At 35.7% G+C, this 17,662-nt stretch overlaps 2 protein-coding genes across 7 annotated transcripts; one reads left to right on the forward strand and one right to left on the reverse strand.

Moving 5' to 3' along the window:
• The first annotated feature begins 1,899 nt into the window (after positions 1 to 1,899).
• Positions 1,900 to 9,549, forward strand: LOC111330350 (molybdopterin synthase catalytic subunit). Of its 5 annotated transcripts, none has more exons than XM_088758142.1 (7): positions 1,900 to 2,055; positions 2,665 to 2,786; positions 6,859 to 6,986; positions 7,270 to 7,293; positions 7,712 to 7,838; positions 8,301 to 8,424; positions 8,833 to 9,549. In XM_088758142.1, exons 1-7 carry the CDS (start codon positions 2,017 to 2,019, stop codon positions 8,923 to 8,925), a joined length of 657 nt encoding a protein of 218 aa, XP_088614268.1. In that variant the 5' UTR covers positions 1,900 to 2,016; the 3' UTR covers positions 8,926 to 9,549. The 5 variants fall into 5 exon arrangements, with proteins under 5 accessions (XP_088614268.1, XP_088614266.1, XP_088614265.1 ...); XM_088758140.1 differs by lacking the exon at positions 1,900 to 2,055 and adding an exon at positions 2,995 to 3,133; XM_088758139.1 differs by lacking the exons at positions 1,900 to 2,055; positions 2,665 to 2,786 and adding an exon at positions 4,206 to 5,093.
• LOC111330188 (DNA-directed RNA polymerase III subunit RPC3) lies at positions 9,365 to 17,587 on the reverse strand. Of its 2 annotated transcripts, none has more exons than XM_022935119.2 (15): positions 16,927 to 17,587; positions 16,570 to 16,642; positions 16,411 to 16,435; positions 16,030 to 16,098; positions 14,567 to 14,602; positions 14,184 to 14,276; positions 14,020 to 14,100; positions 13,496 to 13,547; positions 13,239 to 13,299; positions 12,836 to 12,902; positions 12,453 to 12,536; positions 12,304 to 12,372; positions 11,117 to 11,166; positions 10,411 to 10,569; positions 9,365 to 9,985 (listed from the first exon to the last, which is right to left on the reverse strand). In XM_022935119.2, the coding sequence occupies exons 1-15, from the start codon at positions 17,486 to 17,488 to the stop codon at positions 9,916 to 9,918; spliced, it is 1,551 nt and encodes a 516-aa protein (XP_022790854.1). In that variant the 5' UTR covers positions 17,489 to 17,587; the 3' UTR covers positions 9,365 to 9,915. The 2 variants fall into 2 exon arrangements, with proteins under 2 accessions (XP_022790854.1, XP_022790784.1); XM_022935049.2 differs by having other exon boundaries at positions 12,271 to 12,372.
• Positions 17,588 to 17,662: the final 75 nt, after the last annotated feature.

The raw sequence follows: 17,662 nt of genomic DNA on the forward strand, positions 1-17,662 counted from the left end.
AAATATTCCTGGAAAATGACGATGATTTTAAGAAAATAATTATCAACATGAATAAATGAAAAGGATTTTAGGAAAGATTAAACGAAGCAGATTATACTGAACAATTATCTCATTTGCTAATATGTTTCGTATTCATTAAGTCGTTTTTGCGTGCACAAATTGAATTAAATCATGCGATTGGATTGCAGGGAGAAAAACTTTAATCGGTTATTTAAAAATATGGCACTGAATTAAAACACTGTTTGCAGTTATCCAAATCCAACTTTAATGACAAACATTTTGGCAAAGTTTTGAACGACATCGGGAAACGAGGTGCGGAAAATGTCAAGGGTATTCATAATGTAAACACGACTCCAACTTATTTAAGCAAGATTTACTGAGCAATTTTCCTTTGACAGTGTTGACAGTGTGCTTGTCAAAAAAAGAAATGCAAAGAAAGAACTTGTTCGTCAAAACTGATTACGATAAAAGAACTTACCGACAAATCTCCAAGTTCTTTTGCACAGAAACATTTGGCCGCTTTTTTTGTTTTGCTTTATGATATGAAAATTAATGAGGTAAACATCCCTAAAGTCGTATTTAGCACTTAATGGAAAAAGTTGCTGATTGGTTTCTTTCAAGAACAAGATAATACAAATGACCTGATTTTAGTCACGAGTATTGAGAAAGAAAGAAAATGACTGAAATAAAACATCATTTGGTATCAGTTAAAAGATAAACTATCATGTTTAACTTCTTAAATATGATTAAAATTGACCGAAGGCGAACTAAAATAATTTTGCTGAATAAAGGTACTGTACAATTGTAGAAAAATATTGAAATGATCAACTGGAATAAACCTAAGTACCTAAAGTCCTAAGTCAAGGTGAAAGGATTGTTCGGTTTTTTTGTTTTGTTTTGTTTAGTTTATTTTTTACGAGAGAGGATCAGTTGAGGGGCCCTAGTCACAAGGCTTTCTCGGTTTCCTTAAAGCTGAACTACACTGTGCTCTGTGAGCCATGGGTTTACCAAGACGTCACCGATGCGTGCACGTGCTGTTACTCACCCTTTCCAGGCTTTCCGCCCTTGATGAGGAAAGAGAAAACGCCTGGGTATGAAATTTACCAAGGTAGGGAACATTTTCAGAATTCTCGCAATGCACAATATCTTTTCTCTGATGCTTTCCTCTGATGTTCCCCGCTGAACATGTCGAAATGACCGTCAACTTTCACACTATTTGTGTGCCTCCCTCCCAGAGTTCCGCGCGGCGCGCGAAAATCATATTTTGTCTGTGAAGTACTTGACTCGCGCGACGGTGTTCACCGAAAGGGACGGACTGCTCGAAGTCTACACTGAAGTTAGGATCGATTACCAGCCGCTGTTCAGGAAACGGAACCCGCGCTCCTCCCCGAACTCGGAGAACAACGAAAAAGACCAGACTCGAGAGAGCGGCGGAAATCGAGCCTAACTGAAGTTGTCCCTTCCGTTTGCACATTTCAGCATATAGACTAATCTGCGAACCATGGTAAAATATTAAATACATCACAGAAAAGCCGGGAGCAGTAAAAAATCCTGATGCTTTTAAAAGAAATTAAAAATAGTAATTTAATCAAATATAACAAAAAATTAACACAAATAGAATTAAAGCTGCCCTGGAGGGAAGAGGCGTCTGCGAAGTTTACCTGAGATTATTTTGTCTACGTCTTTTTTTCTCTCGAGTGTAATGTGGATGTGCGTTTCAAAATGTCTATTTAGTTTGTTAATTTGAGGTGTGTCTAAATCTCATACGAGAAACTCCAAACGAATTTCGGCCTAAATTTCCCGCCAATTTTCGCGATCAATCTTGCATTTTTATCAAAACATTTAATTGGATAACAGAAATTAACCAATCAAACATCTTGTTAAAACACTCCATGTCAGTTAGCAACGCCTGGTTGATTTTGTAGTTAACTTATAATATCACCTCATTTTTCATCTGATTTCAATAACTGATATTTGTCCTTGTGGACGTCGGATGCGATTTTTTTCAAATCGTTGATGGATCACGTAAATAACGATGGGACAGACAAAGTAGAGGTTAGATAGTCATGTTTGATTGCTGATTCGTCTTGCCAAGCCATGCGTTAAGGAGAAATAGAGACGATTTCTCAACTTACCTACGATTCAGTATCGTAAAAATTATTCCAACTGTAGACATTGTATTTGTCCTTGGAGACGTAATCATTCATGCCTGTTAAGACGTGAAAAGTCAACAATTTCGTAATCGATAGCTATATGTTGCGAGAGGTGGTTTTTCTCGCGGTAAATCAATCGCGGCGACAAAATAAAATGAAGCATCCAAGAGATCGTATCGACCCCAATGTGTTGAAGGTGTGCTATTGGGAAGGAAGTGTGCGATTCGTTCGGATTACCCTACTAATTAAGCTAATCTTAAAGTAAAAACCGAACATAATCCTTTCTTCCAAAACTCCCTTAATGCTAATCTGTCGCAATGTTCTCCCGAAAGAGTTCGGTTTATTTTTGCAAGTGTTCACGTTTCGATTTGTTATTGTACAAGTACCTCATGCGTTATTGTGTCCGTGCTCGCTCAGATTATTTTGTTTACATTGAGCATATTTGCATAAGTCGAATTTGCTTATACTAAAAGATGCAGAAGTTGAGTTATTTTTGTTTTTCACTCAATAGATAACTGTTTTGTTCTTCGCTAAAAGCCGTGAACTGGTGGAACAGCGTTCGGCACAAATATTTATTGGTAAGAGACTTCGAGGAAGGGATCTGATAGCCAGTATCCTCAACCATTTTCCGAGGTAAGGCGAATCTTCTGAGTCAATGATCGGTGTGGATCACTGCTTTTTTGATGATTGCGTGCGCTCTGTCAGAGTTCTTTACAATATGCTCAAAACATCTTGCACTGTGGTAGAGCACACATTTCAATAAGTTAAATTTCGTTTTAATCGATTTGCGGTACCCTTTGTTGAATATAAACTCATTAACCGAACGCACGTGTGTCTTAAGTCTTTCAGTTATTCAGGAAAACCTTGTGATCGCTGTGAATCAACACTACATCGAAAAGGAGTCAGAAATTAACCTCAAGGGAGGTGAAGAAGTCGCAATAATCCCACCAATCAGCGGTGGCTGAAATGAAAGAAGAAAGGTATTAATTTAAACAGAAGGAATATGTGACTTATTTGTAAAAAGGGGCTAAAAAGGATCCGAAGTATTTTAAGTATTCAGCCAGCTACAGAAGTGACCAATTCACAGTCAATAAAAATAACAAGCTTTGATATGGCAAAAAATTATCCAAAAATAAATTTTCAGATTTTAACAAATTTCTGCAACAACTGATGGTAAACCTTTAATTCTCAAAGATAAGCAATCTGCTCTGGCTATTCAAATTATATTGCTGATCAGTGCAAATACAATTATAATTGAAGGTGTTTGACAAATTGAGACTGATTTCTTGACCAATGCCTGCAGGACTTGAGCATTTCTAAGCAGGTGTAACAACAGCCATCAATGTGGTCATCACCATTTTGAGGTTGGCAATTATCCAGTTGATTGAGAAAATACCAATAGCTGCTGATTGAATTGTTAGAAAAAGAGAATGACTGACATCAACTGTCAAGGACAGTTGATCTATATCCTAGGAGAGGATAAAACTTATTGTATGATATTGGAATCAATGAAAATGAATTCCCTTCTTTTTAAAACATCTGTGTGAAAATTGACAGCCTCTTCATTTTTCTCTTTCCCTCACAAAAAACAGGGGGGATGAAAATTGCCAGAGTCAAAATCATCAACCAGTTAAAATGGTGTTTTCTGCCTAAAAAATTTTCTCTCTTTAGCCTTCTTAAAACTTTATCCACAGAATCACCAAAAAGACTTGTTGAAAATTTTATCAGGTTATCACATCTAACATAAGATGTTTGTCAATATAGAACTGTTCTTGCTTATCCTTATTCTACTCTAAACACAAGCTGACTTGTCAAAAAAAACAAAAGATTTTAATTAATGATGTCTGCCAAATATAGTTCATCTCAGCCTTTGAATTGACAATGCTCTTGACATTATTTTTGCAGTTTCATCACAATAACAAGATCGTGGCTTTAAAATGAAACAGTTTTACATATTTTTAAGTAAAACATGTTTGACGAATTTGTCTTGTAAGGCACAAGCCAAAATTTTCTCACGCAGTCAAGTTATTTAATAATATAATTTTCTCTCAGTAATGCTGATTTATATTTATTTATACATATATAAATGAAATGGGGCTGTCAAAAGCTGATTTACAAGTTCACCAAATTTGTTTTGATAAATTATATATGGATTCAATACGATCTAAAATGCATATTATAATCAATATGGAAGAAAACAAGTGGAACTGTGAAACATAGTTACTCCATTAAGATGCCTTCTTCAACCTTTTTACAGTTATCCAAATGAATGTTCCCAAAAATCAGATTTTGTGTAAATAACACTGTAGTCAAAATGCATCTTATTCCAATTGACAGACTTTCAGTTTTTGCTTCAGCGATTATAGACAGTGAATGTTCTCTTCATTAATAATCAAAGCTTTAGAGTATTGTGGTAGCATTCTGCATATTATATTGAGATTTTAAATTGATTGTTTTGTGTCCTTCAGTCAGATGTGAGTGCACTGCTAATTTTTGGCCCATCATTTCCTTTCCTGATCAACTTTATTTTGACTTGAATTCTTAATTACTATTTAAAAAACGAACAGCAGTTTTATCAGGTACGCCTCATGTTTTTAGACCTGATAAAACACGTGCTGTGGGTTTTTTAAATAGCGTCAAAGACCTGTGCCTCTCTGGGGATTTTTCCAAATGTTATATGAATGCATTAAATAACTTCAAAAACCCGTACCTCTCTAGGGATTTTCTAACCGTGATTTGAATGCATTAAAAGTTAATTACATACAGAGGGGAAAAGTGCTCCTTGTTCGGCTGCTGTTAAAGTTCAGAAAGCTTTTCCTTGAAATGCCGCCCAAATGCGTGTTTTGAGAACCAAAAAATGTGAAGGAAGAGAAAGATTACTTAGATAGTTGTGTTCCAAGGGCCACTTGGTATGTCACAAAGTGGGTTACAAAATTTTTGGTGAGTGGCAAAGTTCAAGAAGAAATAAAGACGCCAACTTGGAGGAAATAGGATTTAGAGTTGAAGTTGACAGTATTCAAAACTGCACAATTAATTTTGTGAACAATGGGAAATTGTAAAAGAACGAATTTCTGTTCTGACAAGAATTTATCAGGAAAATAAACTTTGTTAATTGTTTACTGCAATTAATGTTTTCATATGCTGCCTTTTGGGGAATAATTTAGTATTATAATTAACGTGATCTTTATATTAATGATTATTAATGAGTTTTTGAAGCTTGAATAATTCCTAGCATACAATGATATCATTTTTAAATTTTTACCATCTTCAACAGTTCCTATAGTAACTGAAAGGTGTGTAAGGAATTCAATATGATGGAACAGTAACTTAATTCTTTCTGATGATAATATTGGTATTACTGATTAATTTGTTGCTAAGCACTAAGATGTAGTTGTATTCAGCTGGGTAAGTCTGAGTAGTCCATAAACATACAAAACAGACGTGACAATATTATAATTATTTCTGTATGCCACTAACACAGCAGGGATGGTTCGTGCTTTTCGCAAAAATTCTTTTAAGCAAACTCTCTGACTCTGAAGGTTGTTGGCGGCTGATTTTTGTCAAGCTTGTGATATAGATTTTGTTTGAAATATTTGTGGACATAAAAATGAGGTAGGATATGTGACTATAAGATATTGATCATCCATGTGCGAAATGTGATGAATCTTTAATCTTTAAAATAAGCTTGGAACAACAGATAAAAATTAATACAATTTATATTAAAATTTGCAGTTATGGTTTATTTTTTCATATAATTTAATGGAACATGACCTCAATAGAGGATGGCTTTAGTATAATTTGGTTTTATGCACTCAGCTGGGTTGCAAATTGAATGTCAATGTGCCACTATGAAGGGTTTCTTTTCTGGCGGCTAATTTACATTATCAACTCAGTTGATAACACCAAATTATTGTGAAATACCCTTCACTGATGCAGTACCACAGTTTCTTAGAAAACTTACCCTCTTTATTCATTTAAGTTTATTTAGTTATGCAAGTCATATTTCTTTCATTAAGGTGGTTTTAAATTAATAATTGTTTTTTGTTGTGTCTTAATGCGGAAAAGTGATGCCAATCCTTGGTTAAAACAGCCGACTGAACTTTAATGATCACTACCTAACTACATGCAGTTACACAATTAATATATCACACACTCAATATGCATGCAACTTAGCTATATATGTTTACTCTCTGGGACCTCTCATGTCATGCATCTTACACCTGGTGATGGTTCCTATTATTTAAATCCCAATTCATTAACACTAACATTAATTAAACCCTAGTTTATTAACACTATAACATTTTTCAGTGAATTTCAAAATGGAGGAAGGTTTGCTCCTCTGAAAGTTTGCTGCAGGCCCACCCCCTTACAAGTTTACCCTCCTTACCAGTTCACCCCCATCACAACAAGATCACGTCAGCAAGTATAGCAACTTCACTCACAAAACATCAACTAGTTTCCTTGTGACAAAAAATGGTTCTTTTCCCACAAAATATTAATAAAATCAATGAACATGCAAATTTCATACTTGAACTAAGATGCTTGAGTTTGCTTGCATGCCAAGTTGCTTTCAAATTGTGGCCTCCACCTGTGTTGAACAATGTAACTGATTGATTTTGGAGCATTTCAAAACACAAGAATTACCAATAATGCACCAGCAATAAATTTTTCACCCAACTCCTTACTCAAATCTGTTTCCTTTCAGTAAAGGAAAAGTACACAGTTTACACATGGCAGATGATACAATTGTTATAACACCAGATCATCTTCATGTTGATCAGGTCACAGAAATTGTTGGTGCTCCAAGTGCTGGAGCAATCTCTCTGTTTGTAGGTAAGCCTAGTTTTTTTTTATATATTGTTATAAGCTCTCCTTAGAGCAGTTGGACACCATTTCCCCATGAGAACACAGGAAATGATTGCGAACTTAACATGCCCTTGACAGTTAGACAAATTCCCCTTGCAAATACCATAGGAAATGAATAGCAAACAGCATGGAGAATTTGTATATTGGTGTTTAACTGTGAGGGGTTAAATAAGTTACCCAAGGCAATGTCATGTACTATTTTGGAGAACAATCATGATCATGACATGACTTGTGTTTTAAATTCCTTCAGGAACAACAAGAGATAATTTTAATGGTAAGTGAATGAGTTTCTTCCTGATTGTACGTTACCTGTCATGGTATTTACAAAAAAGAAAATGTGAGAATTAAAGTTTGTTAGTACTAATCTACATCTTTCAATCAATAGAAAGTGTTTCAGTCCACAAACAATTAGGAACTGACTGTAAACTGCTGTAGTTTGCGAATTTCCCTCCCATTGTCAACAGCATAATTATTCCTATGACCAGAGTTCTCCATTGAGCAAAATTCGCTCATCATTAATAAGAATTGAGTCTACTAATGTCAACAGTTTTCTAAGTCTTATTACATCAAATAACTGGTAATTGTTCCAAAATTGTTGGGTTGTGTCAAGTGCTACAAAGCTACTCTCTCCGAAGTAGAAATGATATTTACTTTATATTTCTTTTCAAATAAATATCAAGTTTTTCTCTCAGGAAAAACAGTGGTGCGCTTGGAATATGAAGCCTACATACCTATGGCTAGATCAGAGATGCGCAAGATCTGTCAACAAGTGCGGGAAAAGTGGGAAGTAATTAAAATTGCCATCTTTCATAGAATTGGGTGAGTTCAACCCTTGTTTGCTGAGTTCAAAAATAGGGGATGATATTCAACTTTATAGAAGGCCATGTCTGTATTTGAGCTAAGTGGCCCATTCAGCTGAAGCTTATCACAGATCCCTTCACATGAAATGGCTAGAAGTATCCCTACTCCCCCCCCCCCCCCCCTCGGATAGGATGCTCATCCATCACAAGGTTACCCTCTAGCATTTCACCGTGCTTCCCTGACAATTCACTAGTACACTGTTATATCCCTGGGTGGAGAGAAACGCTTTGAGAGTATTTGTGTTTTGTATAAGAACAGAACATGTTGAGCTACCCAGGTCTTGAACCCAGACCTCTCTCGACTTGCAGTCAAGTGCACTGACCATCAGGCCAAATCACTCCTAATTTTAGAGCAGCCATGTAATTCAGTAACTGTGTTTGATGACTTCACAGTTGAACACAAATATCAATGTTTTTGCAGGGTGGTTCCCATTGGTGAAGCCAGTGTGATAATTGCAGTTTCATCAGCTCACAGGATGAATTCTCTTGAAGCTGTACAATACTGCATAGATACTTTAAAAGCAACAGTACCAATTTGGAAAAAGGTACAATTAAAATCCATTTATTTCCTCCTCCTTCCTCACATTTTCATATAAAGACAGGTCAAAGCAAGGCTGAGAATGGAAATCATTGCAAAACTTAATATCATTCACCAAGTATCAATGTGAAAATAAAATATTTCAAATATTTTCCAGAGTCATAATCATGTAGTCTGTTGCTGTGGGGTTAAGACTTTTTTAGAGAAACTGAAACTTTACTAATTATGTTGAATAATGGTGTGAGTCCAAAATGTTATGTCCAAAAGTGTCTGAACTTCATTTAAATAATTTGCTTTAGAATGTAATACCATCATTCCATTACACCTATGAGGGAATCCCCACCTAGAATTAGAATTATAGAATTTTGAACATTTTTAATTTACTTAATATTGTACCTTTTCTTGTAATTTTTAGGAAGTCTATGAACAAGGTGAACCAAGTTGGAAAGAGAATTCAGAATGTTTTTGGGCAAAAAAAGCCAGGTCATCAAAACAGTCTACAGTGTAACAAAGAGCAGGCAAACCATCTGCTAAAATAATTGAGCACTTCATTACAAATAATTACAAAGATCATGTTTGCACTAAAGAGTTCTTCCATCCTCACTTAAAACACAAACATCCAAGCCACACATCGTAATGGATACTGATTTTACTCATGCTGAACTTTTGATTTTATTCTTTTGTGTCTTCACTGACCAGTGTCAAATCTTCATTTCAGAGTCAATTCATTGCATTGTGTAAAAAGCATAAGTAAAATTAATGAAGTAAGGTATAAATGTCTTATGTGAGACACCACTGAATGCTAAAAAGAAGTAAATATTTTGAAACAACATTCAATTCAATGTATAATCAATATACATGGCATTAGGCATAATCATGTTTTACACAAGACAAGACTTGTGATTGAACCTTTTCACTGGGGTACAAAACAGGTGGAATACATCTGGTCATTTTCAGACGATCTGTTTACTAGTTTGCCATACACAGAACAAGAATTACATTTCTAAATTTACTACCAACAAAAGGTGTTTCAAAACATCGAAAAACCAGATTACAAAGTTCCTCTCTACCACATGAAAAGGAATGTGATACACAAACACAAGAGAATAAAATGTGCAATAATAACAAATAATGTAGACTGCGACCTCTGATTTTGTTTGTTTGTTTGTTTGTTTCTTCTTATTTAAAGTTTAATATACTAGGCAGTGGTGTACATTTTTAAATGCGGGGGGGGGGGGGGATTTCTCAATGTGGTTTCTCCATCTCTCCAATGATTATTATTATTTTCCTCATATCCTCATTTGGTTTATATTCATCATATCCCCATGGCTCATATATCACTCAGACCACTGGACAATAAACTCAGAGAAAAAAGGTTTGAGAAAAGAATAGATCAGTACTGGCCAATCAGGAACTTCCTTTCACCATGTCAAAAGACGGCAACAATTAGCAGACACAGAAGTGTTCCCCAGCTACATTTCCATTTTTATGTTCCATTCTAATGTGAGGAAATGTACTGTGATAGAATAAAAATGGTTTCATCTACTTGCAACTCACTCTGATCCAACCTATGGACAGAGAAAGTCAAACACAATTTTAGTGCCACATTGGCTGCATTCAACATTGAAGAAATAAGAAATTTGTTCTTTTCTTAGCAAATGTTTAATATGGCATGTTTGATTAATCTGAGAATGATGCATATTTTGTGCTCTGAATTGTAAAAAATGGTGGTCCCCTGTTCACATTGCACATAGAATTGTTTTCAACAAACATCCAAGTTGAATGCATGCAAGAAAATTACCAACAGGTAAACTGCAAAGTAGGTTCAGTTTCCTGCACTTTCTCTATTTGGAAATCATCCTCTGTCAACACTGAGCCACAAAATAATACACTGGTCTCAACTGCATGCTATTTGTTGAAAGGATCTCAAGCATGGTGAAAACAAACAGTGGAAAGACCCTTGCTTTTGCTCAACAGCTTTGACTTGACTTACTTGGCAAGAGTAAGTTTCAGTTTCTTGAGCTGCTCTTGTTCTGCTGGAATAATAAGCTCCTGAAGCTCAGCTATAGCCTCTTCCGATGTCTCCTCGCCATGCTGAGCCTTCAGTGTGTTTATTGTTGCCTCCACTCTCTCTTTCTTTTCAATTAAACGTCTAAAAAAAGATGACTGAGCAAGACTTAGTTGGTAGAAAACTGGGTTCTACATTACCAACTGGCAGAAAATGACATATTTATGTTTGTACCAAGTTGTTCCCATAAGTGCAAGAGGAAAAGAGGTTCTCTCTTTCACTCTGATGCTACAATGGTACTGTTTACTATTTTTCTCTGTTTTACACAATGAGCATTTGGAACAGGTTATCACTCCTGCCTCCCACACTTGTAACACACAATATCTTGATGCACAGGAAGAAGCCAGTATGATTTATAGATTTTAATAACTGCTGAAACATCACAAAAGAATCAATAGTCCTTTTTACAGTTGTAAACTTGGTGGCCAAGCCTTTGAACAGGAGTGAGGCTAAGGGTGACCCTGTTGTGATAGAGACCTGTATCTAGTTAGCATGATAACAAAGTAATTTGCATTTGAAAAGCAGCAACATCTCTATCATAACAAGGTCACCCTAAGCCTCACTCCTGTTCCAAGGCTTGGCCACCAAGCCCATAACTGTAAAAATTAGTATTGGAAGTGATCTTCCATACCTGTGCTCATGTAGTTCAGTTTCTCTTCTGCTCATCAGGTTCCCAAGTGCCTGTAAAAAAAAGAGCAATAAATATATTAACTAGCATTGCATCACAACTCCCTATCAAATATTGTATTTGATACAAACCACTTTAAAAATAGTTTGGATATATCAACAAAGTTGAAATGGTAAATTGGCCACCATAACGATTACAAAAGCTGACGTTTCGAGAGTTAGCCCTTTGTCGTTAGCCCTATTCGCTCCGACGAAGGGCTAATGCTCAAAACGTCAGCTTTTGTAATCATTACAGTGGCCAATTTACTTTTTCAACTTTGTTGATATATCCAAATTATTTTGTTACCCCCACCGACGCAGCCCCAAACAGTTACTTTCGAAACTATCAGCCTTTTTTCACTTTAAAAATAGGCCAAGAACAAGTAATGAAATGATACTAAATGAAACAAAATCCTTATTAATAATAAAATGCAGTCTCAGTAATTTACAATCCACACTGGAGTGTTTCCTGCTTAATTAACCCTTTCACTGCCATGAGTGACCACGACAGAATTTTTCCTTACAATATCAATACAATATCAAGCAAACAAGTGTCGAGAATACAGCAAAATATCAACAAGGAGAGTTTTAATTGATCCAAAAGCAAATTCTCCAAACTTACATGATAAGAATTGTATGGCAGACAGTAAGGAGAATTCCCAAGGAGATCTTGGCAGTGAAAGGGTTACAATAACTTTAACCCTTTAACTACCAAGATCTGATTGTTAACATCCCTCTACCTGCTACACATTTTGTTGTAACTAAGTTATGAGGATTTGGTGTTAGTTAAAAGAAAAAAAATGTTTTACCTGAGTGATAAGTTAGAGTATTCTCATTACCTGTTTGCTGGATTTTGTATGGATATTATATAGAGAAGTTGCAGGTTAATCACTTCTGGGAGTCTAAGGGCCAAGAACTGTTCTAAATTTTTATATGAATGTTACTGTGTAAACACTTGTAGTTTGAGTGGCAAGTTAGAGTTTCATTTTCTTTTAAATTAGCTCTTGTAATCAGATTTTCTTGTTCAGTTGCTCACACTTCATTTGTTACAATGTGGTGACATTAAGAGCTGCTGTTATCAGTGTCAGCAGGTAGTTTAAAGGTAATCTGATTGGTCACCTGATAAGACTTTTCGAGCAGCATTCTACTAACTTGTGGAAGATTCACAGAAAACAAGTAAACTGTTCTTGATGGGGCATAGTCAGAGGCCCGAGGGATTTCCTGTTAACAGAGAAAAACACAATGTCATGAAAACAAACCTGATTGCTTATTAAAAAGGATAAACAAACAATTTTTCTAACCTGTAGTGCAATAAACCTCTCTGCAAATAGTTTGTACAGCAGCTCCTTGACATCTTTAGATGGAATCATGGCCAACTCACCAATCTGCAAATTGAAATTAATTGAAATCAAAATGATTAAAAATTAATTTTTTAGTGCCAGGGTTCAAGATATTGGTGTTTCAGAAGCCTCTTCACTGGAGGTATTATGTTGTAGTAGATTTTATGGCTTACTCACTGTTTGGTTTGGAAATTTAGCCACTAATGCCAGGTCAGTCAGTTAATTGGAGTTAACGAAGTATGTCAGTCTTACTACATCAAGGCTATTTTGCACTTAGGAGACTAAGTTCAAAATATACCATTCACAACAATAGTACAAGAAGGTGTGAAAATAAATTGTTCCACCTGTTTCTGTTCCATGTGTTTCTTAAGAAGTAACAACCTGAAGATTCTAAAGCATCTTGAACCAAACCTGAAGTTCAGTGAAATAGAAAACAATAATAATTCTAACCTCAAATGAGAAGAAAAAGATACACCACCCTGCTTATATCCTTTCAGAAGACTACCTACCATTTCATTATTAATAGTAATGAAATTGCTTAATATGATAATTATCTAGTAACCTTTACAACCTAATTTAAGTATACATACTCTCTATATTGTACATTTCCTAAGGTGCTAACAAGGAAGAATTTAATTAACAGTCAAGAGCCTCCTTAGTTGGAGATCATTTCCTTAATTATTGTGTCTTGATTCTAGGGAGGGCAATAAAAACTGTCTAAATTCCAAAGAAACAACTTTTATTTACCTTTCTTGAACAATGGATTCAATCACATTTTGGCACAAGGTATCCACACACTTTTGCATATCTATAAAACTGTCAAGGGAGACTATTCTTCCACAAATGCAAATTCAACTAAAATACACCCAACAACACATTCAAAAATGGATCATTTAATACAGTAAGCCTTAGCCACATTTTTCTGTTTTTGTTGTTGCTATTGTTGTTGTCAAATTAAATGACCTACTTTTTTTAGCTAGGATTTCATCGTTTGAAAAAGATACTTATACAATACATTCCTCCTCCACTCTCTCCTGTTTTGGAAACCAAATTGTCCTGAAGAAAAAAATTTCCTTTAAAAACTTATAGTAAGAGCATTAGTAGAGGACTGAACTGACGGATGTTATAACATAACCAAAGTAAAGCGTGTGCTCTGATTGGTCAATTTAGCGTCCCCCATTTGCCTATGGGTGTACGCTGCTGACGTGAGCAAATGCAAAGACTATTTTTCCACGCGCGCTTGTTTTTTCTGGTCACGTAAGATTTGTTAAATAAAAGGGAACTCTTTACTAGCTACAATGTAGCAGTGTTATGTTACAAAACAAATGGTAGGCACCACAGCATACACTTTTGAGTTATGAATGCACTTGGGAGGTTTGCTAAGCACTCAAGAAGCTAGAGTTGCTCTCGGCTATCGCCTCGAGCAACTCTTACGCTTCTTTCATGCTTAGCAACCTACCGCGTGCATCCATAACTCAATAGTATATGCTATGGTGTTCACCATTTGTTAATTGGACGACTCTCTTACCTTCTCATCAGTCAATAGTGAAAGATACTGCACAATCTGTGCCTTCTCCATCTTGGGAGTTACAGACAAATTCTGTGAGATCTGTTGATTGATATTATACAAAGAACACAGTGCTGAATTTTTAAATTCAGAAAAGAAAAACAATTGAGACAGCAGCTTTGTACCTCATGCAGAGAAACTGTTTGCAATGTTGGTGATAAGGGATCCCTTGCCAGCTCACTCAATTTCAACATAGTCTTGACAATCTCCCCTGCAAACTGAGCAGCACAAAATGAAAGCATTTGATTTACTATTTATAGAATGTAATCAATTCAGAAATTAAATAATCTAAGACAATCTAGAATGTTGTAGCTTTTCAAATCTAATGCTATCCAAGGGTTTTTGGGGCAAGTCTTCAATGACTTTACAAGTTAACAAAAAGACAAATAAATGTAATTACCAGTATTTCTGCCATTTCCTGGCTTGAGAGAGTGTAAATAGTGTAAATATATAAACATATCATAAGCTGTAAAAATCAATTGTAAATTTCCCAAAGAGTTCTACTTACTTTATCAACTTTCTTGGTTACAACTGTGACAATATTCTAGGAAACAATGTTTAAAATTCATTTCTTAGTTTTGAGGAGAAACAAAGGTGGAAAATATGGTCATATTGAGGGTCCGATAGAAATTTCTTTATCAGCAATTATCCCTGAGTAACTGAGGTTAGGATGGCATGGCTTTTATTATTTATGTTGATTTCAAGAACAGGCCAATTTACCTTCACAAGGCTAATGAACAACTAACAACAAATAACTTTCAATAGAGCTCAAAATCTTAATCTAATAGTTGAGTCTCCCACAAGAACGGTTTGTGGAATTTCCAGTGAGCATTAGCTGTGTTAAGGTGGCTGGCACCAGTTTTCATCTTTTTGATGGTTTGTAACTTTGAAACAATACAACAAAAAGACTGACCAAGGCCAGTTGAACACTTTTACAGGGTTGAATTATATAATCATTAGCTAACTAAAAATAGGTGTCATTTCGTCACTAGTAGTTTCCATGGCAATGCTTTCAAAGGATTATTCAGATGCATTTTTTAGCTTATGGCTCAAATAATTTGAAAACTAACTTGGTGACCCCGTGATTTTTCTCAGTGATTGCTTTCGGCACTTGAAAAGGGAAATGCAGAAAGATTTTAAAAAAATTCTTTGGAGCGGAATTTCAGGAAATCTAGAAAAAGGCATATTTTCATGCATCACAAATGTTTTTCCGTAGACTTTTCTAATTTTTTTTCTGATGATTCCTTTCAATGTTATTATCATATTGGAACAATAAAAAGAAGGGCTGACCGTATTTGTTTTCATGCAATAGCTTTCATTAGTTTAGCAAATCCCACGCGCATTCTCGCGCATTTAAAAATCTGGATTCTATAAGATTGACATTTGCTCAATGACATGATCTGTTAAAGCTACCACTGACTATCGTATGTGTTTGTGCACACACCTACAACCTGATGTTCACAGACGTTTGCAGCTTAGAAAATCTTTCAATAGCCATCAAAGACAGCCTCCTGGGCTCATCCTAAAGGACCGACTCAAAACTTCTGGCTATATTATATTATTTTCCTTGAAGTTTTACAGTCTTCTTCCACTTCAGGCAGATTATCCTTCACCTGAGTTGTGCTTTTTTCACTGTCGCAAGATTTCATATTGGTTGGATATTTCGTTTAGATGTGAAGCAACCTTTATGTCTCCAAGAATCATCTTCTTTATCTTTGTTTCCTTCTCCTGCTTACATAGTGGCCGTTCAACACATCAAATACACGCTGTTAGCTAAACTTCTTACAAAGGTAGAAACTAGCCTCACGCTGCCATCTTTGTTTTGAATTTTCATCTTTTAATCTCGTGCTTCTTTCGTATGTTTCTCTCACGCATGATGCAAGAGTGATCTGTTCCCCACGTGAGGAAACTAGTACTAGCCACCTTAAGGTGGTATTGGAGTGAAGACTATATAATGCAATAATGTCTTACCTCATCAATGAAATGCTGGTGAAACCTTGCAAAGTTCACTTGCCATAAAATTCCATCATCACTTAATTCCTGAATAGCAGTGACAAAAATTCAAAAGGGTTAGAGTGATTGTCTAAATGTGGATGATGAAACCCTGGTCCACCCGAGAACTTTGAGATAATATACACTATGTGCAGTCTGTTACCCCTATATTACCATTTATTAATTTTCTTATCACATTATCACCATTATCATTATCATCATCAGATGTAACTTGGTTATCAAAGATCTTGCTGTCCAAAGACCAAGACATACAATATCAAAACAAAAAGAATCTTCTCAGTTGAGGAATTCATAAATTATTCACAAGAATTTTTGTTGTTTCAGTTTTGTTTTACTTACAGAGCCTTTGGCACTGGCAGTGTAGCTAAAATGAAACAAACAAGAAACAAATCACACTTGCTATTGTCTTTAAATCAAACATAAGTATCATCCATCATAGAAACCATTAATCACAATTTAAAAGGTGTTAACCAACAGTTATCAAACATTAGTACTTACCTTGCCCCTGTTTTTTGTCTCTTTGTTGTTTGACCCTCATCAGCAATACTTCTTTTCCGTTTTGAGCCATGACCTACACACAATGATACTTCATGTCATGTGGGGAGTGTGGTGGGGGAAAAACATCCCCGGTGAGGATTGTTCATGAAGCTAAGTGAATGAGGGAGGAATTGCATTATTTTAAAGATTATGTAAGATTTCTGCACAGCTCCATACTTAAGCATATAGTTCCTGGACAAAGAAAACAATGGTTAAAACAATAGGCTAAGATTGCCTTAGGGACTACGGTTTTGTTTTACAATAGTGTGGGTGCTTACAAGATAAAATACAGTAAATACAAAAAAGTTTTTTCAAAACCTTGCAAGTTCATTCCAGGTGGCAGAGCATAGAGGTCATCGTCATTATAACTACTGTTGCCCATGCTCTGTTCTTCATTTCTCGTTGGCTTCAATCTTTGAAGAAAATGGTTCTTCACTAGATTAGCAAAGCAAACTTGAATCTCATCCTCATCTGAATCAAGATTATCCTCTTCTAAATGTCTCGCGACTTTGTCCACAACTGTGCTCATGATAGCAGAACCATGCTGGAAAATTTCATCAATAATCAACTCGCCAGTGTACCCAAATATAGATTTCACACAATAAATGTACCGCGGAGCACGGAGACGAAAAAGGATATTAGAAATCAACGCACTGTACAACGTAACGTTTCGCTTGTTCACTTCAAATGTGACAAAATGATGTTGAATGAGGCAGCACAACGCCTTCTGTACTTGGTCCCGAGGTAGTTTAGTGTCCCGAATTATATCCTTCAGTGGACGAGGTCCTTTAGCGATACAAAACGTCCCGACCTTCTCTACGATTTCTCCATAATGCTCTCTCAAAATATAGGACGCGGTTCGTTTCTGTTGAACCGACATATGAATAAAAACCTGCAAATCAATCACGGCTCTTTGAATGTTTATACGCGCATAACGATTGTCAGCATGTCAGCAGTTCACCATTTTGGTACAAGATAGTCCCGCGATAAATTCAACCAGCGTTAGTTTTCAGCGGCATAGGGCTGTGATTGGTTTAAAATGTAACACTCAGCC

This window comes from Stylophora pistillata, chromosome 4, assembly GCF_964205215.1.
Source record: "Stylophora pistillata chromosome 4, jaStyPist1.2, whole genome shotgun sequence".
NCBI classification, from domain to species: Eukaryota; Metazoa; Cnidaria; class Anthozoa; order Scleractinia; family Pocilloporidae; genus Stylophora; species Stylophora pistillata.

What these genes read in the sequence shown, in the direction of transcription:
- LOC111330350 (XM_088758142.1), top strand. Translation starts at nt 2,017, where the DNA reads ATGGATCACGTAAATAACGATGGGACAGACAAAGTAGAG. An exon ending in GCCATCTTTCATAGAATTGG is followed by an intron (nt 7,839 to 8,300) that starts GTGAGTTCAACC and finishes ATGTTTTTGCAG; the next exon opens with GGTGGTTCCCATTGGTGAAG. An exon ending in CAGTACCAATTTGGAAAAAG is followed by an intron (nt 8,425 to 8,832) that starts GTACAATTAAAA and finishes TGTAATTTTTAG; the next exon opens with GAAGTCTATGAACAAGGTGA.
- LOC111330188 (XM_022935049.2), bottom strand. Translation starts at nt 17,488, where the DNA reads ATGTCGGTTCAACAGAAACGAACCGCGTCCTATATTTTGAGAGAGCAT. An exon ending in AAACAGTTTCTCTGCATGAG is followed by an intron (nt 14,101 to 14,183) that starts GTACAAAGCTGC and finishes ATCAATCAACAG; the next exon opens with ATCTCACAGAATTTGTCTGT. An exon ending in TGCTCGAAAAGTCTTATCAG is followed by an intron (nt 11,167 to 12,270) that starts GTGACCAATCAG and finishes TTTTTTTTACAG; the next exon opens with GCACTTGGGAACCTGATGAG.